This window comes from Pelmatolapia mariae, linkage group LG1, assembly GCF_036321145.2.
Source record: "Pelmatolapia mariae isolate MD_Pm_ZW linkage group LG1, Pm_UMD_F_2, whole genome shotgun sequence".
Lineage (NCBI taxonomy): Eukaryota > Metazoa > Chordata > Actinopteri > Cichliformes > Cichlidae > Pelmatolapia > Pelmatolapia mariae.
Window position 1 is genome coordinate 12,369,211 of NC_086227.1, and position 18,281 is coordinate 12,387,491.

The following is an 18,281-nucleotide window of genomic DNA, read 5'->3' on the forward strand; positions in this document are numbered from 1 at the left end:
AATTTTTGTGGCCTCAGCGCACCAGGAGTTTTTAGCCTTTTCTGGCTGGCAAACAATTTTTGGGCCACATATTTCTCATGAACTCTGAGTTGTCACACTGTAATCACAACATCATTTGAGATATATGTATTTTTAATTGCAAGGATAAAATGCGCCAAATTCTAAGTGTTTTCATTTGCAGGTCAGGGAAGTTCATACAATACAATACTGCGCCAAAGTCTTGAGTCACTTTCATTTCAGTGTACTAGTAAAATATCAAATAGGTGCTATTTTTTTTTGAAACATGGACAAAGATACATGTAAATATAGTAAAGTCAATATTTGTTAAGACCACCTGTATTCTTTATTAAATCCTGAACTTTCTTAATCAAGCTACATTGAAGTTTCTTTAAATAGTTTCTTCTATCAGTGCTAGCTGCCTTTTGTTCTGTTCTCTGATGATTTAAGATCAGCCCACACTGCTTCAATAATGTTGAGGTCCGAGCTCTGGGGAGGCCAATCCATGACTGAACTGGATTGACATACCTATCCAGGTATGCTTTGACTGCACTGGCAGTGTTTTGGGGATCATTATCATGCTGAACAATGAAGCTGTTGCCAATCACACCATCTCCAAGTAGTAGATGGAAATCTCATGGTACTTTTCTGTGTTCATTATTCCATAATTTTGGCAAGCTTCCTAAACACCGCTGGTTGAAATGTAGGCCTAAACCACGACACAGCCTCCACCGTGCTTTGCAGATGGCTGTAGACACTCACTGTTGTACCTCTCTCCAGAACTCCTCTGTACATATTGATTATGAGAAAAGTTTCAAATCTGGATTCAGCACTCCATAATACCTGTTGCTACTGACTTTCCAGTTGCAAGTAGCTTAACAAACAAAACATTCCTCTGAAAATAGTCCAGTTCAAGGACTGGACTGAAAATGAGTGAAAAACAGCCAATGTCCAAAGAAAAACTTTGAAAGACCTTCAGAAATCCTGGGAGGCTGTTGCCCAAGAACACTTTAAAAATAACAAACCGCTCTGGCTCCTGGAAGCAAAGTTTCTTCCTGAGAACCAGCCTATCCTCTTTAATGGTCTATATTTTTTTGACTTATTTGAGCTACCCTAATAAGTCCTGTTGTGCTCAGTAGAGGACATTCTGGCCTTTCCAATGATATCTTGTGTGTTTGGGTGGCCTCTTTTAGTTTCAAAGAGGCAGGACATCACAAAACAAGTTAAAGTGAAGGATACTTGTTTCCTCGGTTCTCAGGAGGAAAAAAAGAAAAGAGGAGTGGCTCCAGACTTTTGCACAGCACTGTAGACTAATGCAGTTTGTGTTAAAGACACAGACCCTACCAGCTGCAACTGTTCACCAACATCCTGCAAAGGAACAGAAGAAACATTACAGTATAAACTTACCCTTCCAAGACCAATAAATATCTTTGCAAACTTTGAATGGTGTTTATCCATTGGTGTGGTGGTAAAGTGAGTTCATATGTAAATATTTATACTTGAGAGAAACAACAGAAAATTATAACACAGTGTTAAAGAAGACTCAAAGAAGACAGAAGATTTTTTTTAAATGTTTAAACCTATAAGCCTTTTCTGATCACTTATATATTTTTAAAGCAAAATCTTGGAGCTAAATCTTACTGCATTAATTACTCATTCTCTGCCTCTTAAAAGTCTTTAAAAAGCAACCTAACAAACAAATAAAGACTAAAAAAGTCATAAATTTCAGTCCATTGCATCAAATTCACCAAGAGCAGGCATAAATGCAGCAAAGCCCACATAAATTACCAAAGGACTGGCCTTCACCTTTATGTTAAAGTGCTTCCAGTGTGAAAAGCTATTATAAAGGTCTAATTTGACAGTAATGGCATTTCTGAGTCTAAGCTGCAGATAAGTGAAATCTGTTAATAGCAGCATTAAAAATCTAACAAAATCAAAAAGAAAAAAAGCCTCAACTGGACTGCATTCAAACAGTTCCTTCTACCCCTCAGTTTGCTGTTTGATTGTACACGTTGGTGAACTGGTAAGCACTGATGAACAGCAACAATCAATTCTTGAGGGGTCTTTTATTTGCAGTTTGCACCAAGTCAAACATGGCGGTGTTGTGTGATGGTCTGGGGCTGCTTGCTTTTGTTGATGAAACCATGAATTCTGCTGTCTGCACGACAATGATCCACAAACAGCAAGTCCACCTCCGAATGGCTAAAAAAGCCCCAAAACAGGCCATTCATGATCAAAAACACTCCAGTGTGGATGAATTAAAATAATTCTGCAAAGATGAGTGGTTTAAATTCCTCCAAAAGACTAATTGCCAGTTATCTCAAATACTTAACTGCAGTTCTCGAGACCAAGGGTGGCACGCCCAGTTATTAGGTTTAGTGGGCAGTTACGTTTTTTAAACAGGGCCAGGTAGGATTGTGTAACTACTTTTACCTGAATAAATGAATTCATCATTTAATAAAGGCTGCATTTTGTATTTACTCAGGTTATCTTTGTCTATATCAGAATCTATGTCTGAATATCTGAATTTGCTTGATGATCTGAAACGTGTGGGACAAAAATGCAAAAACAAAAAATTAAAAAAACAAATCAGGAGGAGGGCAAATACTTTTTCAGTGCACCATATTATACTAAAATACTGTGCATATCTCTTTTGCTACATCTCATGTTGTTATATTTTGTTTCCAAGGAGCCAGAATTATTTGTAATGTTTTAAAGTGTTCCTAAGAAAAAGCTCTCCAGGTTTTCTGAAGGTCTTTCTGAGTGTTTCTTTGGACATCAGCTGTTTTATCACTCATTTTCAGTCAGTGTTGGGGAGTAACGGAATACATGTACCGCCGTTACGTATTTAAAATACAAAATATGAGTAACTGTATTCCGTTACAGTTACCGTTTATAAAGGTGGTATTTAGAATACAGTTACTTTGTTGAAATAAATGGATTACACGGCGGTACTTTCCTGTTTCATATTGTCGCGGGTCAGGACTGTTTGGGTTTGTTTGACAGCTACGCTCTGTTGTTCCAGGCGGCAGCGTTACGGTTGCCATGGTTACAGGGTGACGCTCTCTCTCTCTGCGTGTTTCCTGGGTGAGAGAGCACCTTTTTGTTGTTGTTGTTGTGCTAAGCTAATAGGCAGAATGCTACAGGCATAGCTCTAAAGAATGTAGCCTCATGGGCAGTGTAGTCCGTGCTGCAGGGAGAATGGACTGCCATACACGTTATGTGTCTGTGAGCGAGGGAGGGAGAAAAAGGAGAGTGCAAAAGTCCGAGCTGTCATCGAGCAGAAACGAGAGCTGGAAGCATGTAAATATAATAATAACCACTGCAGCCAAAAAGAGTGCCTGACGAGTAAGCTATTAAGACTCGACTGTACACTGTGTTCCTGTTTTCCTCCGAAACAATAAGTTCCGTTGGAGCAGCCTTTCAACGTCTCTCTCTGTCTCTCGCAAGAAAAGTTGACCCACACAACAAAGTAAAGCTAGTTTTCAGCTACGAGCCCGACACCCGACGTATTAGCCAGAGGTCCCTTTACTACGGTTCGGAGCCGCGGACCTTCAGTAACAGTAATAAATCACAGCAATAGTACATTCACGTAGTTGTAAAAAGCATGATAATATATTAAGTAATCCAAAGTATTCAGAATACGTTACTCTCATTGAGTAACGTAACGGAATACGTTACAGAATACATTTTGGGGCATGCATTCAGTATTCTGTAATGGAATACATTTTAAAAGTAACCTTCCCAACACTGTTTTCAGTCCAGTCCTGTTACCTGGCCATTTATGGATGAATGTTTTTCTTTGTTAAGCCACTGAACAGTGACCTATGACTCAACCAATTTTAAATTATATGTTTAGGCAATTTATTACTAGCAAGTTGTTGCAACTGTCATGGTCCTGAGTCTGACGACTCAGTGTTTTGTTTTTTTATAATATTTTATGTTCTTGTTTATTCTGGTTATGTCTTTCATTAAGATTTGCCATTTGTTAGGCTTCTGTTCTGCGCCTGCCCTGGTCCCACTTCTCTGTGTTCCCTCTGTCTGTCCCCGATGTTATAATGTCTGCTCATGTGTATCTGTTAAGTTCAGTGTCTAGTCTGGATCTCTGTGTCTGTCGTGTACTTCCTGTTTTACTTTGAAGGTCTGTGTCTTATGTCAGTGCGTTCAGTTTTGTGCTCTCCCTGTCTCATCTGTGTAATCAGTGTCAGCCGTGTCGCCCAGCTGTTTCCCCTTAGTCCTGTTCACCTCCTGTATTTAGTGTCTGCGTCTTCCCCTGCTCATCGTCGTGCCGTCCCTCATTCCCCACTGTGTGTTCCGTCTGCCTGTTTAGTTTAGTTTAGTTTAGTTACTTTCCCTGTTTTGCCCGCTGTCCAGCAATAAAGCTGAGTTGTTTAAGTTCACTTTTGCCTCTGCGAGTCCTGCTCTTGTGTTCACCATTCCTGCTTGCCTGCTCACAGTCATGACAGAAACAATATGTAATTTGTTCCAATTTCTTTAAATGAATCTATGAAAAATGTTAAAGATGACACAGTTTGACAAGCATAAAGTAGAATTATTTTACCAACACCATGATTCCAAAAGAGCAGTTAGCTGAATACTTGGCATATCTTAGCATGGTGTGCAATTTGGAAAAAAATGGACAAGTGGAAGATAGAAGAGAGGAGGTCAGGAGGGGACATCAGTGAGTACAGCCATCTGTAAAACACGGTGGAGGCTCTGTCATGGACTGAGGCTGAATGTCAGCCAGTGGTGTTGGAGATCACAGTGAAAATGGAGTAAAAGCATAAATAGATAGAAAACCACATAATGTAACACTGCCAGTTGTGGATTGGTCTCCCCAGAGCCCGGACCTCAACATTACTGAAACAATGTGGGATCATCTTGACATAAAACAGAACAAAAGGCAGCCAACATCCAAAGAAGAGCTTTGAATGTCCTTCGGGAGGCTGGAGAACTATTCCTGAAGACAACTTCAAGAAATTAGAAGGAAGCTGAACAAGTGAGTTCAGGCTGTGTTGAAGAATAAAGGTGGTCATACCAAATATTGACCTTCAAGTTCATTACAATCATGCATACTCTGTTTTACGTTCTCATATTTATATATCCATATACTTATATACTGTATTTCCATGTACGCTTGCACATGTTTCAATAAGACTTTTACACAGTACTGCATATTTCAGCTCTAATTGTTATCAACCGACTAACAGCACTTTGAACAGAAGGAATTATTATCTGTGTCCTTACAGCATGTCAAATAAAAGAGAAGAGAACAAGACGAGAGCAAAACTAAGGTGACATATTCACTGTCTAAAATTCACAAAGAAACTGGTGGAAGGAATTTTAATACCGTTGTTATGGCTACCTTTTTTCACTCTACCTTGGTCCTCATCTGTTTCCCTGGTTAAGGCCCATTATGGCAGGGACATTATTATTCAGCAAGAAGACATAATGGCAAGAAACATTTACACATCTCTTTATATGTGTGAAACTCTGAGAAATGGTTGAGATTTATTAGCAGCCCTGGAAATTTTTCTCACTTTCATTCTCTCAGGTACACAGAAGACAGTTTCTGCGACCTGGGCACTGATTAGCGCTATAAATAACTGTGTTTTCCTCCCAAATGTCAGTGCTGTGAAAAGCCCTCCAAGTGGTAGGAGATGACCTTTGCAAGACCTGCAGAACCTCTTCATGATTAAAGTACCGACAAAGACTGATGGCACTTTAGTGAAAAAGTGAAAAGATTTCTCGTTCCAAGGCTTGATGGACGAATGAAAGAAAGAGAGAAAGAAATGAAAGAAAGAGCTTTCTTTTCAGTCTCTGCATAATTACCTTGAGGTGTTCAGACTTTAAGACTACCCCCTGCAACCCTGATAAGGACACGCTAAAGAGAATGGATGGATGTTCAGACTTTCTAAAGAAACACTGTTCATTATTCAGTTGGGTTATGCACTTTACCCTCTTCACTCATTTGACACAATCTTCTAGTGGAGGAGTCATCAAGTATTGGCAAATCAAACTGGCTGGGTGATTCTGTGTAGAGGGAATGATTGTTTTAATATAATAGTGATATTTGGTGACAGCGTATTGATCATCATCAATCATCTTATCATAAGCTAAACACAATGGTTAGAAACCTTACTCATTTGAACGTCCAGTAAAAGTTTTTTTTTCACAGTAATCTCAGGTTTTTCACAGCTCTGCTTGCCTGATGTTTCCAACCCTGCCTCCGACTTCCTGATATAATTCAGAGTACAAGAAAGACATTTTTTAGTCGCCCAGCAGTCATTCATTTGACTAACAATGCCGCTGCTCTCCATGCTGCCACACTTTGTAACAGGTGGTGGGAAACTCAGTTATTTATGACCATTAAATTCCCACTGAGCATATGTTGTGGTGACTCCAAGTTCACCACCATGCAAACTACATGTGTACATGAGAAGTGCATCTGTATGCCAGCTCAGGTGTCAGCTCCTGAACGACATCGAATTTACATTCATTTTCTGCTGACTTTACTTACTAAAATTACTTACTAAAACTTAAATCATGGTGACATATTTATGATATGTCCTCACAATATGAGTAATGCCAACCAAGACACATCTGTTACCTGTTTGTATGATATCAGTGTACCTGTAATGGTGGTGGAGTGGGGGGAGTAAGGAAAACATGTAGAACTTCCTGTTTAAACTTTAGGAAAAAGATGCTTTGATTGATACATTTAAACTTTTTGCCATTTACATCATTGTGATAAATCTAAATGAGTTATTTTGTCTTTTTAAAAATACTTTGTTGAAGTTTATTGGATTTATGCGTAGTCAAAGATCTTTGCTCATAAAAGCAAACGTCACCAAATGCAGAAAAAGGGCTCTTTCAAAATTTTATCTTTGTACCTGTAGCTATTTTATATAAGCAGTAATGTAGATAATTCCAGTTCTTGAAACAGTAAAGGGCAAGCGGTACAGCGCCCCCCCCCCCCCCTCCAAAAAACAAAAACAAAAAACAAAACCCAGAAAGAAACATGTGCTGTTGGGATTTGGGTTGTTTATTAAAACAATTATTTATTTGATCTCGTCCTGATTTTGTTGAAGTTTTCTCACTTACAAAGAAATGAACAGTTTCTAATTGTTACCGTAGTTTCATTTGTATGTATATATGCATATATTACTTAAAAAACCATTTCTGCACTTTAAAGGATGAATGATGCATACAGTAACGAGCTCGCTTTCTTAAAAGCACAGTGAGTGACAAATATTTCTGTTTAGAGGATCACGTGTTGCATTTCTGGCTTTTTAATAGAACAGAAATATCTTGGAAAGCTTAGCTACTGTTTAAAAAAAGTATACACGCATTAGTAAATTACAGAAAAACTTGTCTCCCTCTTTTTAATTCGACATTTTACATTTAATTCAGTTCAGTCAACAGCTGTCCAGTGTTCATCCAAAAATGGACCATAATCTCTGATATGAATGTGTAACTTGAATTTACCTGACACCTACTCTTTTCATCTGATGAGTAAGTGAGGACGGAAAGCCATTACAAAGTCGCTTAATTTGCGATCACCGGCTTCCGTCTGTATGTCATTAAGTGGTGAGGAGACGGGCGGCAGTTCTGTTTTCATGTTCTGTTCACCGTCACATCAGCTGCTCATGAGTCAAACCGGTAAACACCTGCTAATCAGATCACCCGTTTCATTAGTTGTGAGGACAACTGACCCACGTGACAACTGAAGAACAGTTTTATTATCACACACACAAAGAGTAGATACATTTTTTTCTCGGTATTTACAACAATCATATTTCAGTTTGTCTTTTGTGTCTCTTTGCCCCTGTAAATGATTGATGTCTAAAAAAAAGAAAAGAAAACACGTGACCTGCAACTTTCACCTCTTTGCTTTAAGCCGGTGAAGCCTTTAAGTGCGGTTGTGTGTACGCTGTTAACAGTATTTGCCAAGACATTCACCGAAGGATGTAAAAGGCGTTTAGCCACTCACTGTGCAGTAACAGCACCAGCACACCTAAGCGTATTGTCATGCGCAATTACGCGCGGACTTTGAACTAGAGACACTCACAAACATCATAGATCATTTTGGTGAACAGCTGTTGTGCCACAATGTTCATATTTGGACTAGTTTTTTACACAAAATAGGTGATTCTATAGAGCCCAGCCCTACAAGCTAAATGATTCAGCCACATTACGCTTTAAAATAGTAGATGTAGTAGTAGACTTTAAAATCAAGAAACACTCATCAAAATTAAAAGTTTCTTTCTTTCTTTCTTTTTCATGAGCTGAACTGAGTCTTGACACGATGTTGCTCGGCCTGATTGCTCATTCTGGGTGTTTTAGCTCGTTTTCTGCGTGCGCATTAAGCGCGTCATTGTCTGCCAACACCTTTCGCGCTGCGTAAAATCATCGGCAGAACTCGACAAAACACCCACTATCCTCTGTGTATCAGACCTCTCAGTTTGGTCCTAAACTCCTTTCTCATTAGGCAGTAAATGATTGGGTTGAGGCAGCTGTTGGTGTGCGCCAGACACACGGTCAGTGGGAACACATACGTATGAACCGTGTAATACGCATTGTCCCAGTTTGCAGCGTTCAGTTTGACCAGTACGCTCCACAAGGTCATGGCATGATTTGGCATCCAGCAAAGAAAGAAGCACAGCACGACGATGGTGATAGATTTTGTAACTTGGGATCTGCGTTTGGGGTTGCTGGTTTTCATACTCCGTTTACGGATGAAGCGCAGCAGCATGATGTAGCTGATGGACACGATTGACATAGGCAAAACAAAGCCTACGACGATTTTCTGTATGTGGTAGAGTGCTAACCAGTACTGTCCACCTGGAAACCTCAGCAGACACAGTTTTTCTCCAGTTACGCTGGTTACAGTTGAGAAAATCGACGTGGGCGCAGTCGCCAGAGTCGCCAGTGTCCAAATAATTGCGCAGACCCATTTGACGGAGCACGACCTCCGCACGGTTCTGTTCTTCAAGGCAGAAGCGACCGACCAGTAGCGGGTCACGCTCATGGCGGTGAGGAAAAACACGCTGGCGTACATGTTCATCACGGTGACGGACAGGATGATTTTGCACATTGCGTATCCAAAAGGCCAGCTGAAGTCCAGCGCGGTGTCCACGGCCCAGAAGGGCAGGGTGAGAACAAACTGCAGGTCCGTAACGGCCAAATTGAACACGAAAAAGTTCACTCTGGACTTCTTCCTTTCTTGTTTGACCCTGATGAAGAAGAGGACCAGCAGGTTGCCGATCAGACCCGCAGCGCAAACAACCGAATACACCAGACAAATGAAGAATCTCAGAAGCGGGGTCCGGTCTGCGGTCACGTCTATGTCCACGAGGTTTTGGAAGAGCTCCATCTCGGTCACTGACTTGTTCAAATAAAAGCTTTCATTTTCTTCACTCATAATGCCAGCCAGCAGCTCACAGACACTTCGGGATGAACTAGATGCAAGTGTGCACTTTTTTTCTTAAGTCTTTTTTTCTTAAGCTAGATCCAAACACGGCTGCATCTCAAGAGTGCCACAAACTCATCTGTCTCTATCACCTCCCCTCGCTCTCTCCTTTCTCCAAGGTGCATCATCATCCCGCATCTCCGCTCTCCTCAGCGCCACAGGACCACTCACCCCACCCCTCTCCACCCTCCGCCTCTCGGCCGGAAGGTGGAGTTGAAGTGTTTGGCGAGCTCAAGGTTCGATCATCAGAGCGCGCTCCTTCATCAAACCCCGGAAGGCACGTGCAGTAATCATTTCATAATTATGTTAATTATTCAAATGTTCCTGTCAGGTTGAGCTTTTGTCACCGGCGGAACCGAGCGAGTCTGTCCAAGCTCTGACTGTCATTTACAAGCAAGTGAAAAGTTGTTGAAGACGACTCTCTACCGCCACCCAGTGTTCAGATAAAATAATGCACCATGATCCAGCAGAGAAAACAAGAGCTCCCTCCGTGCGGAGTATTAGGGCCACATTAAGAAATATATATATATATATATTATTGATCATTTTTGAATAAAGTCGAAATGTGCAGATTACAGTTGCTGTTTCAAGACAATCTGTCACGGCTGCTCTACTTTACATACAGTTTATACTTTACAAAATGCTTTGTGTACACGAGTTTGTGAAACAAGTTGATCAGCCGTCTTGCGATACAACATACATGCTCTTTATTACACGAGGGTGGAACCATCAATAAACTCGCATCTGTCCATGACAGAGCATTTCATTTTGTACAAATTCGGCCAACTCTTCCAAGTTTGTGTTTTTTCCTTCTTTTCCGCGTCCTTACTGATCACCACAATGTGTTTATTAGCTAAAAGAGAAATCATTTCCTTCCTTGTTACTACACCGATTCTGAAGTGTGATTTCAGAATCGATTCACGAACTCACACGATACAGTAACCGTGGCAGCTTGTCTTGAAACAACTGTAATCTCCATATTTCGACTTTTTTTTTCGTGAAATGATTTTTTAGTGAAATGATCAATATATATATATATATATATATATATATATATATATATATATATATATATATATATATATATATATATATATATATATATATAAATAAATGTGGCACCTAATCCTCCACCCCACCGATAGGGCAGAAGACATACTACAACTTTGATGTTTTATGCTGACGTCAGCAGTGTTAATACGGAAATGGTCATGTCATATAATGCTGTATTTTAAAAAAAAATGAGCCAAAGACAGTGTTTATGTCTCCCAGTGACTACTATACTGCTTTAAAGTTTCAGATCATCCAATGGATCTAAAGCTTTTTCCTAATTGTGTGACCCTGACCTTTGACCTTAAATTGTTTTATTATCTTTGCCATATGACTGGAGCAGAACTGACTGAAATCTTTGTCTTCTATAAGCTGTAAAAACATACGACTTTCAGATATATTCATGCAGCGTGTGATTTTGTAAAACATAATATTGAAAAAAAAGTGTTGCACAGCTCTCTCCGTGCCCTTTCATATATTACTCAATATGATTTGTTGAAATTTTTTTTAAGATGAACTTTGACCTCAGGTGCTAACAGTGAAGGTCATGGTCAAACACTAAGCTAACTTAGGTATTCATGTACCCCAGGCCTAGTATATTATTGTACAGTTTGAAGATGATCAAACTGTGAGTAATCCAAATCTTTTAACTTATTATTTGGTGTGATCTTGAGCTTTTACTGGTATCTACCGTCATCAGTCTACCGCCTAGACTGCTTCCAAACAAACAGACAGTAGCGATTACATATGCCCTCCGTTCGGGGGGAGAACTAAAAGGATTAAAAGAAGAAAGACGAAACACACCGAGAGAAATAGCAGAATGCATTTTATTACATCTAAACTTTTCTACATAAACAAGTAACATTCAATAAGTAAACAATTTCGTCCAATGCAGGTAATAAATATTTTTTTTTTCCCCACTTGGTATATTTGTACAAACTGACACGGGTCTAACTGTACACCGTCTTCTCCTTTCCCTCCTTTCAGGTTTGTTTTCCAGATTGGAGCCACGAAACAGAACCTGTGAATGTTTTAAGGCAGTGAGTGCAGATGTCGTCTCAAGTCTGACTTTGATATCGTTTTCATAGCGTGGAACTCGTTATTGGCCACGGTCGTATTTTTTTTCTTTTCTTTTCCCTGTTTTTTTTGGTTTGTTTTTGTTTTTTAAATAATAGTACAGCTTCCATTTTCTAAAAAATATATAAATTATTTTATTCTCTCGCTCTGAATCGACGCACAAAAGCATACAAACGGACATCAAACACCCACGTCTGGATCTGAATCTTTCAGTTTTCAGGGTTCCACACGAACATAATATACACGTCGCTGATTTTTCCCTTTTGTTTAAGGTCATGACAACCAAAGAGTTGAGCTGCTTGTCGAGGCTGACTGTGGAGTTCTTTTGAAAACACACTTAGGAGTAACTACTGCTTTAAAAAAACAAAAGTGGCCTTATTCCATATGTTCTGTGTGTGTGTGTGTGTGTGTGTTGCTGAGGAGGGACTGAGAAAGCCGCGACCTTGTGCTTATCCATCCTGTTTGTTAGAGTGAAATAAACCCAGCTCAATAAAGACTGCTTCGCCCTAAACATTTGCCGCGAATGAAACCACAGGAGGAGGGAGCAGCGGACACCTGAAGGAGGTGGAGGAGGATCGGACCTTTCCCCGCCTTCAACACAAACACATTCAACACAGTCTCTTCTCCCACTTCATGTTGCCATCGTGACCTGCTGCCCAACGAGCGCCACGACAGACGTTTCAATAAATTAAGACGGTGATGGGATTCATTCAGTTACTGTGACCACCTCATCAAGTATCCAAACACTGCTGCTTAGTTATAAAACTGACGTGAGAGAAAGTGAAGGACCGAAGGTTTCACCAGCAAAGCAAGCCAGGGGGAGCTGAGATAAAGGCACAAACGCACAGGCTCACGTAGTTCCTGCTGCCCAGAAACGATCAACTCACCGAGTCTGAGCCGCAAGCGAACAGCAACAGTTCACTTTGGGAGTGAAATCCACACGATTTCCACAACGAATGCTCTCGCATGCAGCTTCCTGCCTACGTGACATGGTTCTCATGGGTGACAACCATCAAAAGAACGAAACAAAAAAACCCAACAAAGTTAAATATTGACATAATGGTAATAATATCATAAATAATGTGGTTCCTCTTTGCCTACAGTTATGGTTGGAGACTCTCTGCTATCTGAAGATCCTGCCACAAAACACACAAACAGATCCACAGATTAATCTGATCGGCAGTAGCTTTTCACCTGATTTTCTGCGAATATAACAATAAAATCGCCGTCAATCGTGAAGTGGAAATCTGGTTTAATGACAGGCCTGTATGCGCGTGACCAGGTGTTTTTAGGCTGGTTCCAGGTATCAGAGAAGTGCATCGATTGGAACATTTAGAAAATCCATCTTCTCTGACAAACTGCCTGAGAAAGATCCCACGCATCAAAGGATTAAATTAGCACTTGGAGCAAAACACTGCGCAGACCCCCACCCAAACAGTTTAAAGATGGAGGAGGTGTTTTAGTTTTTTAATTTATACTCATTAAAAACACAAGGAGAATTGGAAATAATCCCATTTGAATACACGTTTTCTTTGAACAGAGAAAACGTGTACACACTTTAATTTTCTGAAACAAGATTAGCAACTCTGACAGAATACAAAGTGGTTAAACTTAAACAGTTATTCAAGCGAGGATCACTAAATCCAAAATATTAATTTGAATTTTTATTCCTGCAATCATTTATCTTTGCTGCTGTGGCTCTGTGTTGAGACCTTCCTTGCTTACACATAGATGGAGAGCTGGAGATGTGAGATTACGTCAGGCACTGTGTTAAAGATGGAGCTGAGATTAAGGTGGGTTGCAAAGCGGCTTGCAGATGCTTCAGGTGACTGGGCCTGGCTTTGAGATCAGCTGATCTGCTGGGGTTGGGGTGATCTTGACTCTGTGGTCTATCTGAACCTTTTTCTTTTTTTAAATTATAGCTTCTTGTTGTTATTGAAGGGGGATTAATGTTTCACCGAGATGAGCTAAAGCTTAACGGCAGCTGTGGGAACATGGCGAAAGGCTTTAAATCTTTTGACACTAAAGGCTCTGAAAGGTTTTGCTTCCGCCTGGCCAAAGCAGCAAAAATGCCCAAACCTGCACGTGACTGCCACTTGAATAGAAAAACTTTTAAATTCCTGACAGAATCAAGCAATATTTCAACAAATATCTACAGCAACTCTTCATTAAACTGTTTACTGACAACCCATCGGGTGCTCACTCACACCGACTCGGTCATTTCTTAACGGTAAGCAGCAGGAACCCGAAGTGCATTAAATCAAGCGCGTAATAATAACGCATGTGTTTTGTGCCCTTATCGTAAATATTACCCAAGTCAGCTCCAGAGAAAACACACACGCACACACACGTCATTTCCATTTATGAGTGACTACACAACACCTTTCTGAGAAGTTGTGCTGCTGGCAGGGAAAACAAAGAAGTAAAATGCACATTAAATAAAGTCATATAACATCAGTTCCCAGAGACTCACACACTCTCAGTCATGGAATTCAAACATTATGTAAAAATATAATGTACAGAAATACGAATACAAAATAAATAAAATACTGCACGACATACACACGACGCAGACAAGACTTGTTCCGGCAAATGACTGAGTCAGTCTGAGAGGTGGGGGGCAGGTTCCCATGAGAAGACCTGGGAAAAGATTTACAAATGCCAAGAGAGAGCCACAGAGGGCGAGACAGGGAAGGCGGGGTGTGGGGTGTATCTGGTTTGTCGAGAGTGGAGGGACGGGGCAGAGGATCTGATGTGATGGGTTTTGCTGTCAGAAGCGATTATCTCACGGTGGCGGGGATAATTAGGCTCTGACGGGAGCTGCCCGTGTCCGACCTCTGGAAGAAGAGCGTCTAAGAGAGACGGATAACAGGGGACTCTGGGAAAGTTTCAAGGACACAGAGAAAGGGGGAGGTGGGGTGTGCTGCAGGGGCACCGGGATTAACGGTGTCACCAGTAATGTGACCAGATTACAGAGGATCTCTGCAACATGGATCTGTTAATAACCTGAGGGGAGCAGAGCGCGCAAGCGTGTCCAGTCTTAAAACTGCAAACCTTTCACTTTTTTAAGCTGAACGTTAACGACGTCCTAAAACCGCTGCGCTGCTCTGACACTTCCACATCACGCTCTGAACATCGCAGAGGTTTTTTTCTTTAAAGAAGCAGACAGGCAATGTATTTTTAAACCATCTGGCTCGGTGCCCGGTCTAAAAAGGGACAAGCTGAGATTGCCTTCTTCAACCGTGTCCCACTATTATCTGCTTTTCCCAAAGAAAACTCCTGAGATGATATCGGTCACAGGTCCGATCTTCAGAAGATGCTTTAAAAGGAAAGTGGGCCAGGGGTTGTGGGTAAGCTTTTAAGACATTAATCTGAGCAAAAAACAAGAACAAAAACCCCCCAAAAACAAAAAAACAGGCACAACTTTAAGCTTGGTCACGTGCTATGGACGCCTGTATCTTTAAAAAGGCCCAGCGCTGCTACAACACCAATTTGACCTTCATCATCAACAGAGAAGACGAGACACGAGGGGGCAGAGGATTAAGTGGCTGAAAATGAAGACAGCAGACTGAAAAGACTGTGACGCACAGATCAAACTACCCTCTTGATTATTTTGATCATATTCAGGTACCGTGTGTGTGGTTTTTTTTGTTGTTTTTTTGGGGGGGCATTGTGCAAATGAGATAAACAACTGAAACTGTTCCATCGAAAACCTCTAAACTGGCAGGTGTAAATAGTCTCACTTCTAAATGCTGTCTGCAGGTAGAGTCTCTAAAAGGAGGCGGGAATTGAGGAGAGGAAATGAAAAACATTAAAATAAAATGGAAATGGCTAATTCGACACTCCCCACAGCATCAACCTGAAGGTCAAAGGGAATGCATATATATTCATATATATATATATATATCTATATATTTATATTTCTAAAGGCTTAAATATCATACATAACTTAAAAGCATAATAAAATTATTAGCACATGAATAAACTGTATATTCAGTGTCTGAAAAGCTCCCGTCGTCGGAGAGAGACACAAAATGCCGTGAATTTGAACGTGAGAAAAAGAGAACAGCACGCAGAGAGAAGTGAAGTTTAGATCGGAGAAATGCAAATCCGACATCTGGAAACGGCATATAGCTAAAAGAGAGCAAACCACATGGCAACAGGCATATGAATGAGCTCGTGTTTGTGTGAGAACACACGCAAAAAAATAAAATCCGACTCAGTCCTCCACTTACAAACAGCGACTGAAGCAGCTCTCTAGACTGAAATTGTCCCGATTTAACATACAAAAGTAAAAGAGGAAAATAGATTCTGTTCTCTGTACACGGTGCCGCTCCTTTGTTTTTATTTAAAAAAAAAAAAGAGAAAAGAGCTTTTTTACCCCCCCTCCTTTGTGTTTTTGCTCAGGTAGCATCTTTGCTCGTTGTGCCGGGTTGGTACCAGTATAGCAGTAACGTGGGTTCACATGCTGGACAGGTTTCTGATCTGAAGTCAGCACACCAACACAATGTCCACACCTTTAAGCGATGACTCGGGACTGGACTCGGGTCAGTTGTCCGCTCATATTATTAGTGCTCTTTTTGAGACCGACTCGTCGTCACGGCTCCTCGAACGTTCAGAGTTTGATGACTCGGGGGGAGGGTGGGGTTGGGGTGGGGGCCCAGTCTAGTTTCTTAAAAGTCACCCCTCGCGGTTGAGTTTGTGATCGGGTTTTGTTACTGGATTCCAGCTGTGCCCGCGCCGTCGTCTCCACTCATCCAGGGTCAGTCCAACGATATAACATCGGGTATCCCGCCGTAAATAGCCGCCACCGCTGCTTCAGCGCTGCTCCGGCTGGCCACCACCCCGGGATGCGTGTGTGAGGAGTGTGAGCTCGAATGTGAGGACGAGTGTGTCGAATGAGTGTCACGGAGGCTGCTGGACGAGACCAGGCTGCTGGTGCTGCCCGAATTGCTCGCCCCGTTGGTCGGCGCTGTCAGCGAAGGCGCAGAGGAGGCTGCCGATTGGTCGAGGAACAGGTGGGAAGCGGAGGAGGAGGTGGTGTAGGGCATGAAGCGGTTGAGAAGCAGCTCGTGGTCTTCTGAGGCCGAGGCAGCCGCCGCTGCTGCCATAACCATGTTGTAATGCTGAAAGGAGGCAGAAACAGAAGCAGGGAGGGGGTGTTAGTGAGGCACAAAGTCCTGAAAGACCCAGATGTGGGTCAGTTTAAGTCTGAGAGTAGTTCAAATATCATTCACCCATCTGCATATCCTGCTTTTATGTTTCTCATTTACTAACAACACATTCAAACAGCGAGAACATAAGAGAAACATAAGAGAAACATAAGAGATTACTAAACTATCCCAGACAAACGGACAGGACTCTAACAGACAATCATTGTGCATTTCAGGCAGGTGAGCTGTTCTGCATAAGATACAGTTTCATAACAGACGCTGTAGTGCTCTGTCATGGTGAAGAGAGAGGTGAGTGTTAAAGCAAAGCTGTCCCTACGCTCAAATATGGTCACAAGCTCTGGGTAGCAACCGAAAGAGTGAGATCATGGATACAAGCGGTGGAAAAGAGATTTCTCAGAAGACCTCCCTTAGAGATAGGGCGAGGAGTTTAGCCATTTGGGCGGGGCTCATAGTAGAGCCACTGTTCCTCCACATCAAAAGCAGCCACCTGAGGTGGCTCAGGCGTCTGACAAGGATGCCTCCTGGGCGTGGTGTTCCAGGCATGTCCCAGTGGGAGGAGGCCTCAGGGTTGCCCCAAGACACGTCAGAGAGATTCCATCTCTTGGCAGGCCTGCGCTGGCCTTGCTGTTTCCTCAGATAAGCTGGAGGAGGTTTAGAGGGAGGCTGCTGGCTCCGTGACCCAGCCCCGGATCAGCAGAAGACAATAGATGGATGGCGTTCCATTTTACTAAAGTGTGTATAGGTGTGATCCTGTTAGTTTCACTTCACAACAACAGTCATCTAGCTCAAGGTTCTTTGCAAGGTAAGGTAATACCTAGGTATGGTAAGATTTGTTCATATGGGACAGAGATATCCCATATAAACGATGGTTTAGCGAGAGTGGGGAAACAGAACTCCCATTAAACAGGAAGCCACCCTTACCTGAACCATAGAGAGTGTGAAAGGTGGAAATAGTCATCTACTGTTTCTGAAGTCATGACTTGTTCCATTATAGAACACATTATGACCAAGAATCAAAAAATAGCCAAGCCAACTTTATTTATAAAGCACTTTAAAAACAGCAACCATTGACCAAAGTGCTGATAGGCAGATAAATAGACTGAATATGACCCAAAATGAGTGACTGAGCCCATAAACTCAGCAAGAGAGAGTCAAGAAGACAGAAAGAAGTTTCCCTTCAGACTTCTACATGACCCAAAGTCTGGAAAAACAGATATCGCCATCTGGTGGTCTTCGAAGAGAATGCAGGTTTAGGGAACTCATTCTTCATACCCATAAGCTTCGGTCATGTTTTCTACAATGACCCAGAACAGCGGGGGGCGAGCTCTCCAAAAACTCTAAAACTCAAATCTCACGTATTTTACTGCATGTACGGTCGCTGTCACAGGTATGAATACGTGAAGTTGTGAGGAATGTGTAAAACTGACCTACGCCTGCAAGTCATTACAGGTGACCACTCGAGCAGAGAAGCCTAGCCTAACCCTGCGTTTATGGGGACAAGAAAAATGTTG

At 41.7% G+C, this 18,281-nt stretch overlaps 2 protein-coding genes across 2 annotated transcripts in view; both read right to left on the reverse strand.

Annotated features, from left to right (window-relative positions):
* Window positions 1–7,135: 7,135 nt before the first annotated feature.
* On the reverse strand, window positions 7,136–9,706 carry rxfp3.3a1 (relaxin family peptide receptor 3.3a1). Its single transcript, XM_063484106.1, has one exon. The coding sequence runs from the start codon at window positions 9,419–9,421 to the stop codon at window positions 8,435–8,437; it is 987 nt and encodes a 328-aa protein (XP_063340176.1). The 5' UTR covers window positions 9,422–9,706; the 3' UTR covers window positions 7,136–8,434.
* Window positions 9,707–11,325: 1,619 nt separating this feature from the next.
* The window catches only part of LOC134626515 (E3 SUMO-protein ligase PIAS1-like), a 58,343-nt gene continuing 51,387 nt past the window's right edge, over window positions 11,326–18,281 (reverse strand). The window contains exon 13 of the mRNA XM_063472419.1: window positions 11,326–16,722. Within this exon, the coding sequence (XP_063328489.1) occupies window positions 16,360–16,722 (363 nt within the window). The 3' untranslated portion in view covers window positions 11,326–16,359. The remainder of the gene's footprint in view (window positions 16,723–18,281) is intronic.

What these genes read in the sequence shown, in the direction of transcription:
- rxfp3.3a1 (XM_063484106.1), bottom strand. Translation starts at nt 9,421, where the DNA reads ATGAGTGAAGAAAATGAAAGCTTTTATTTGAACAAGTCAGTGACCGAG.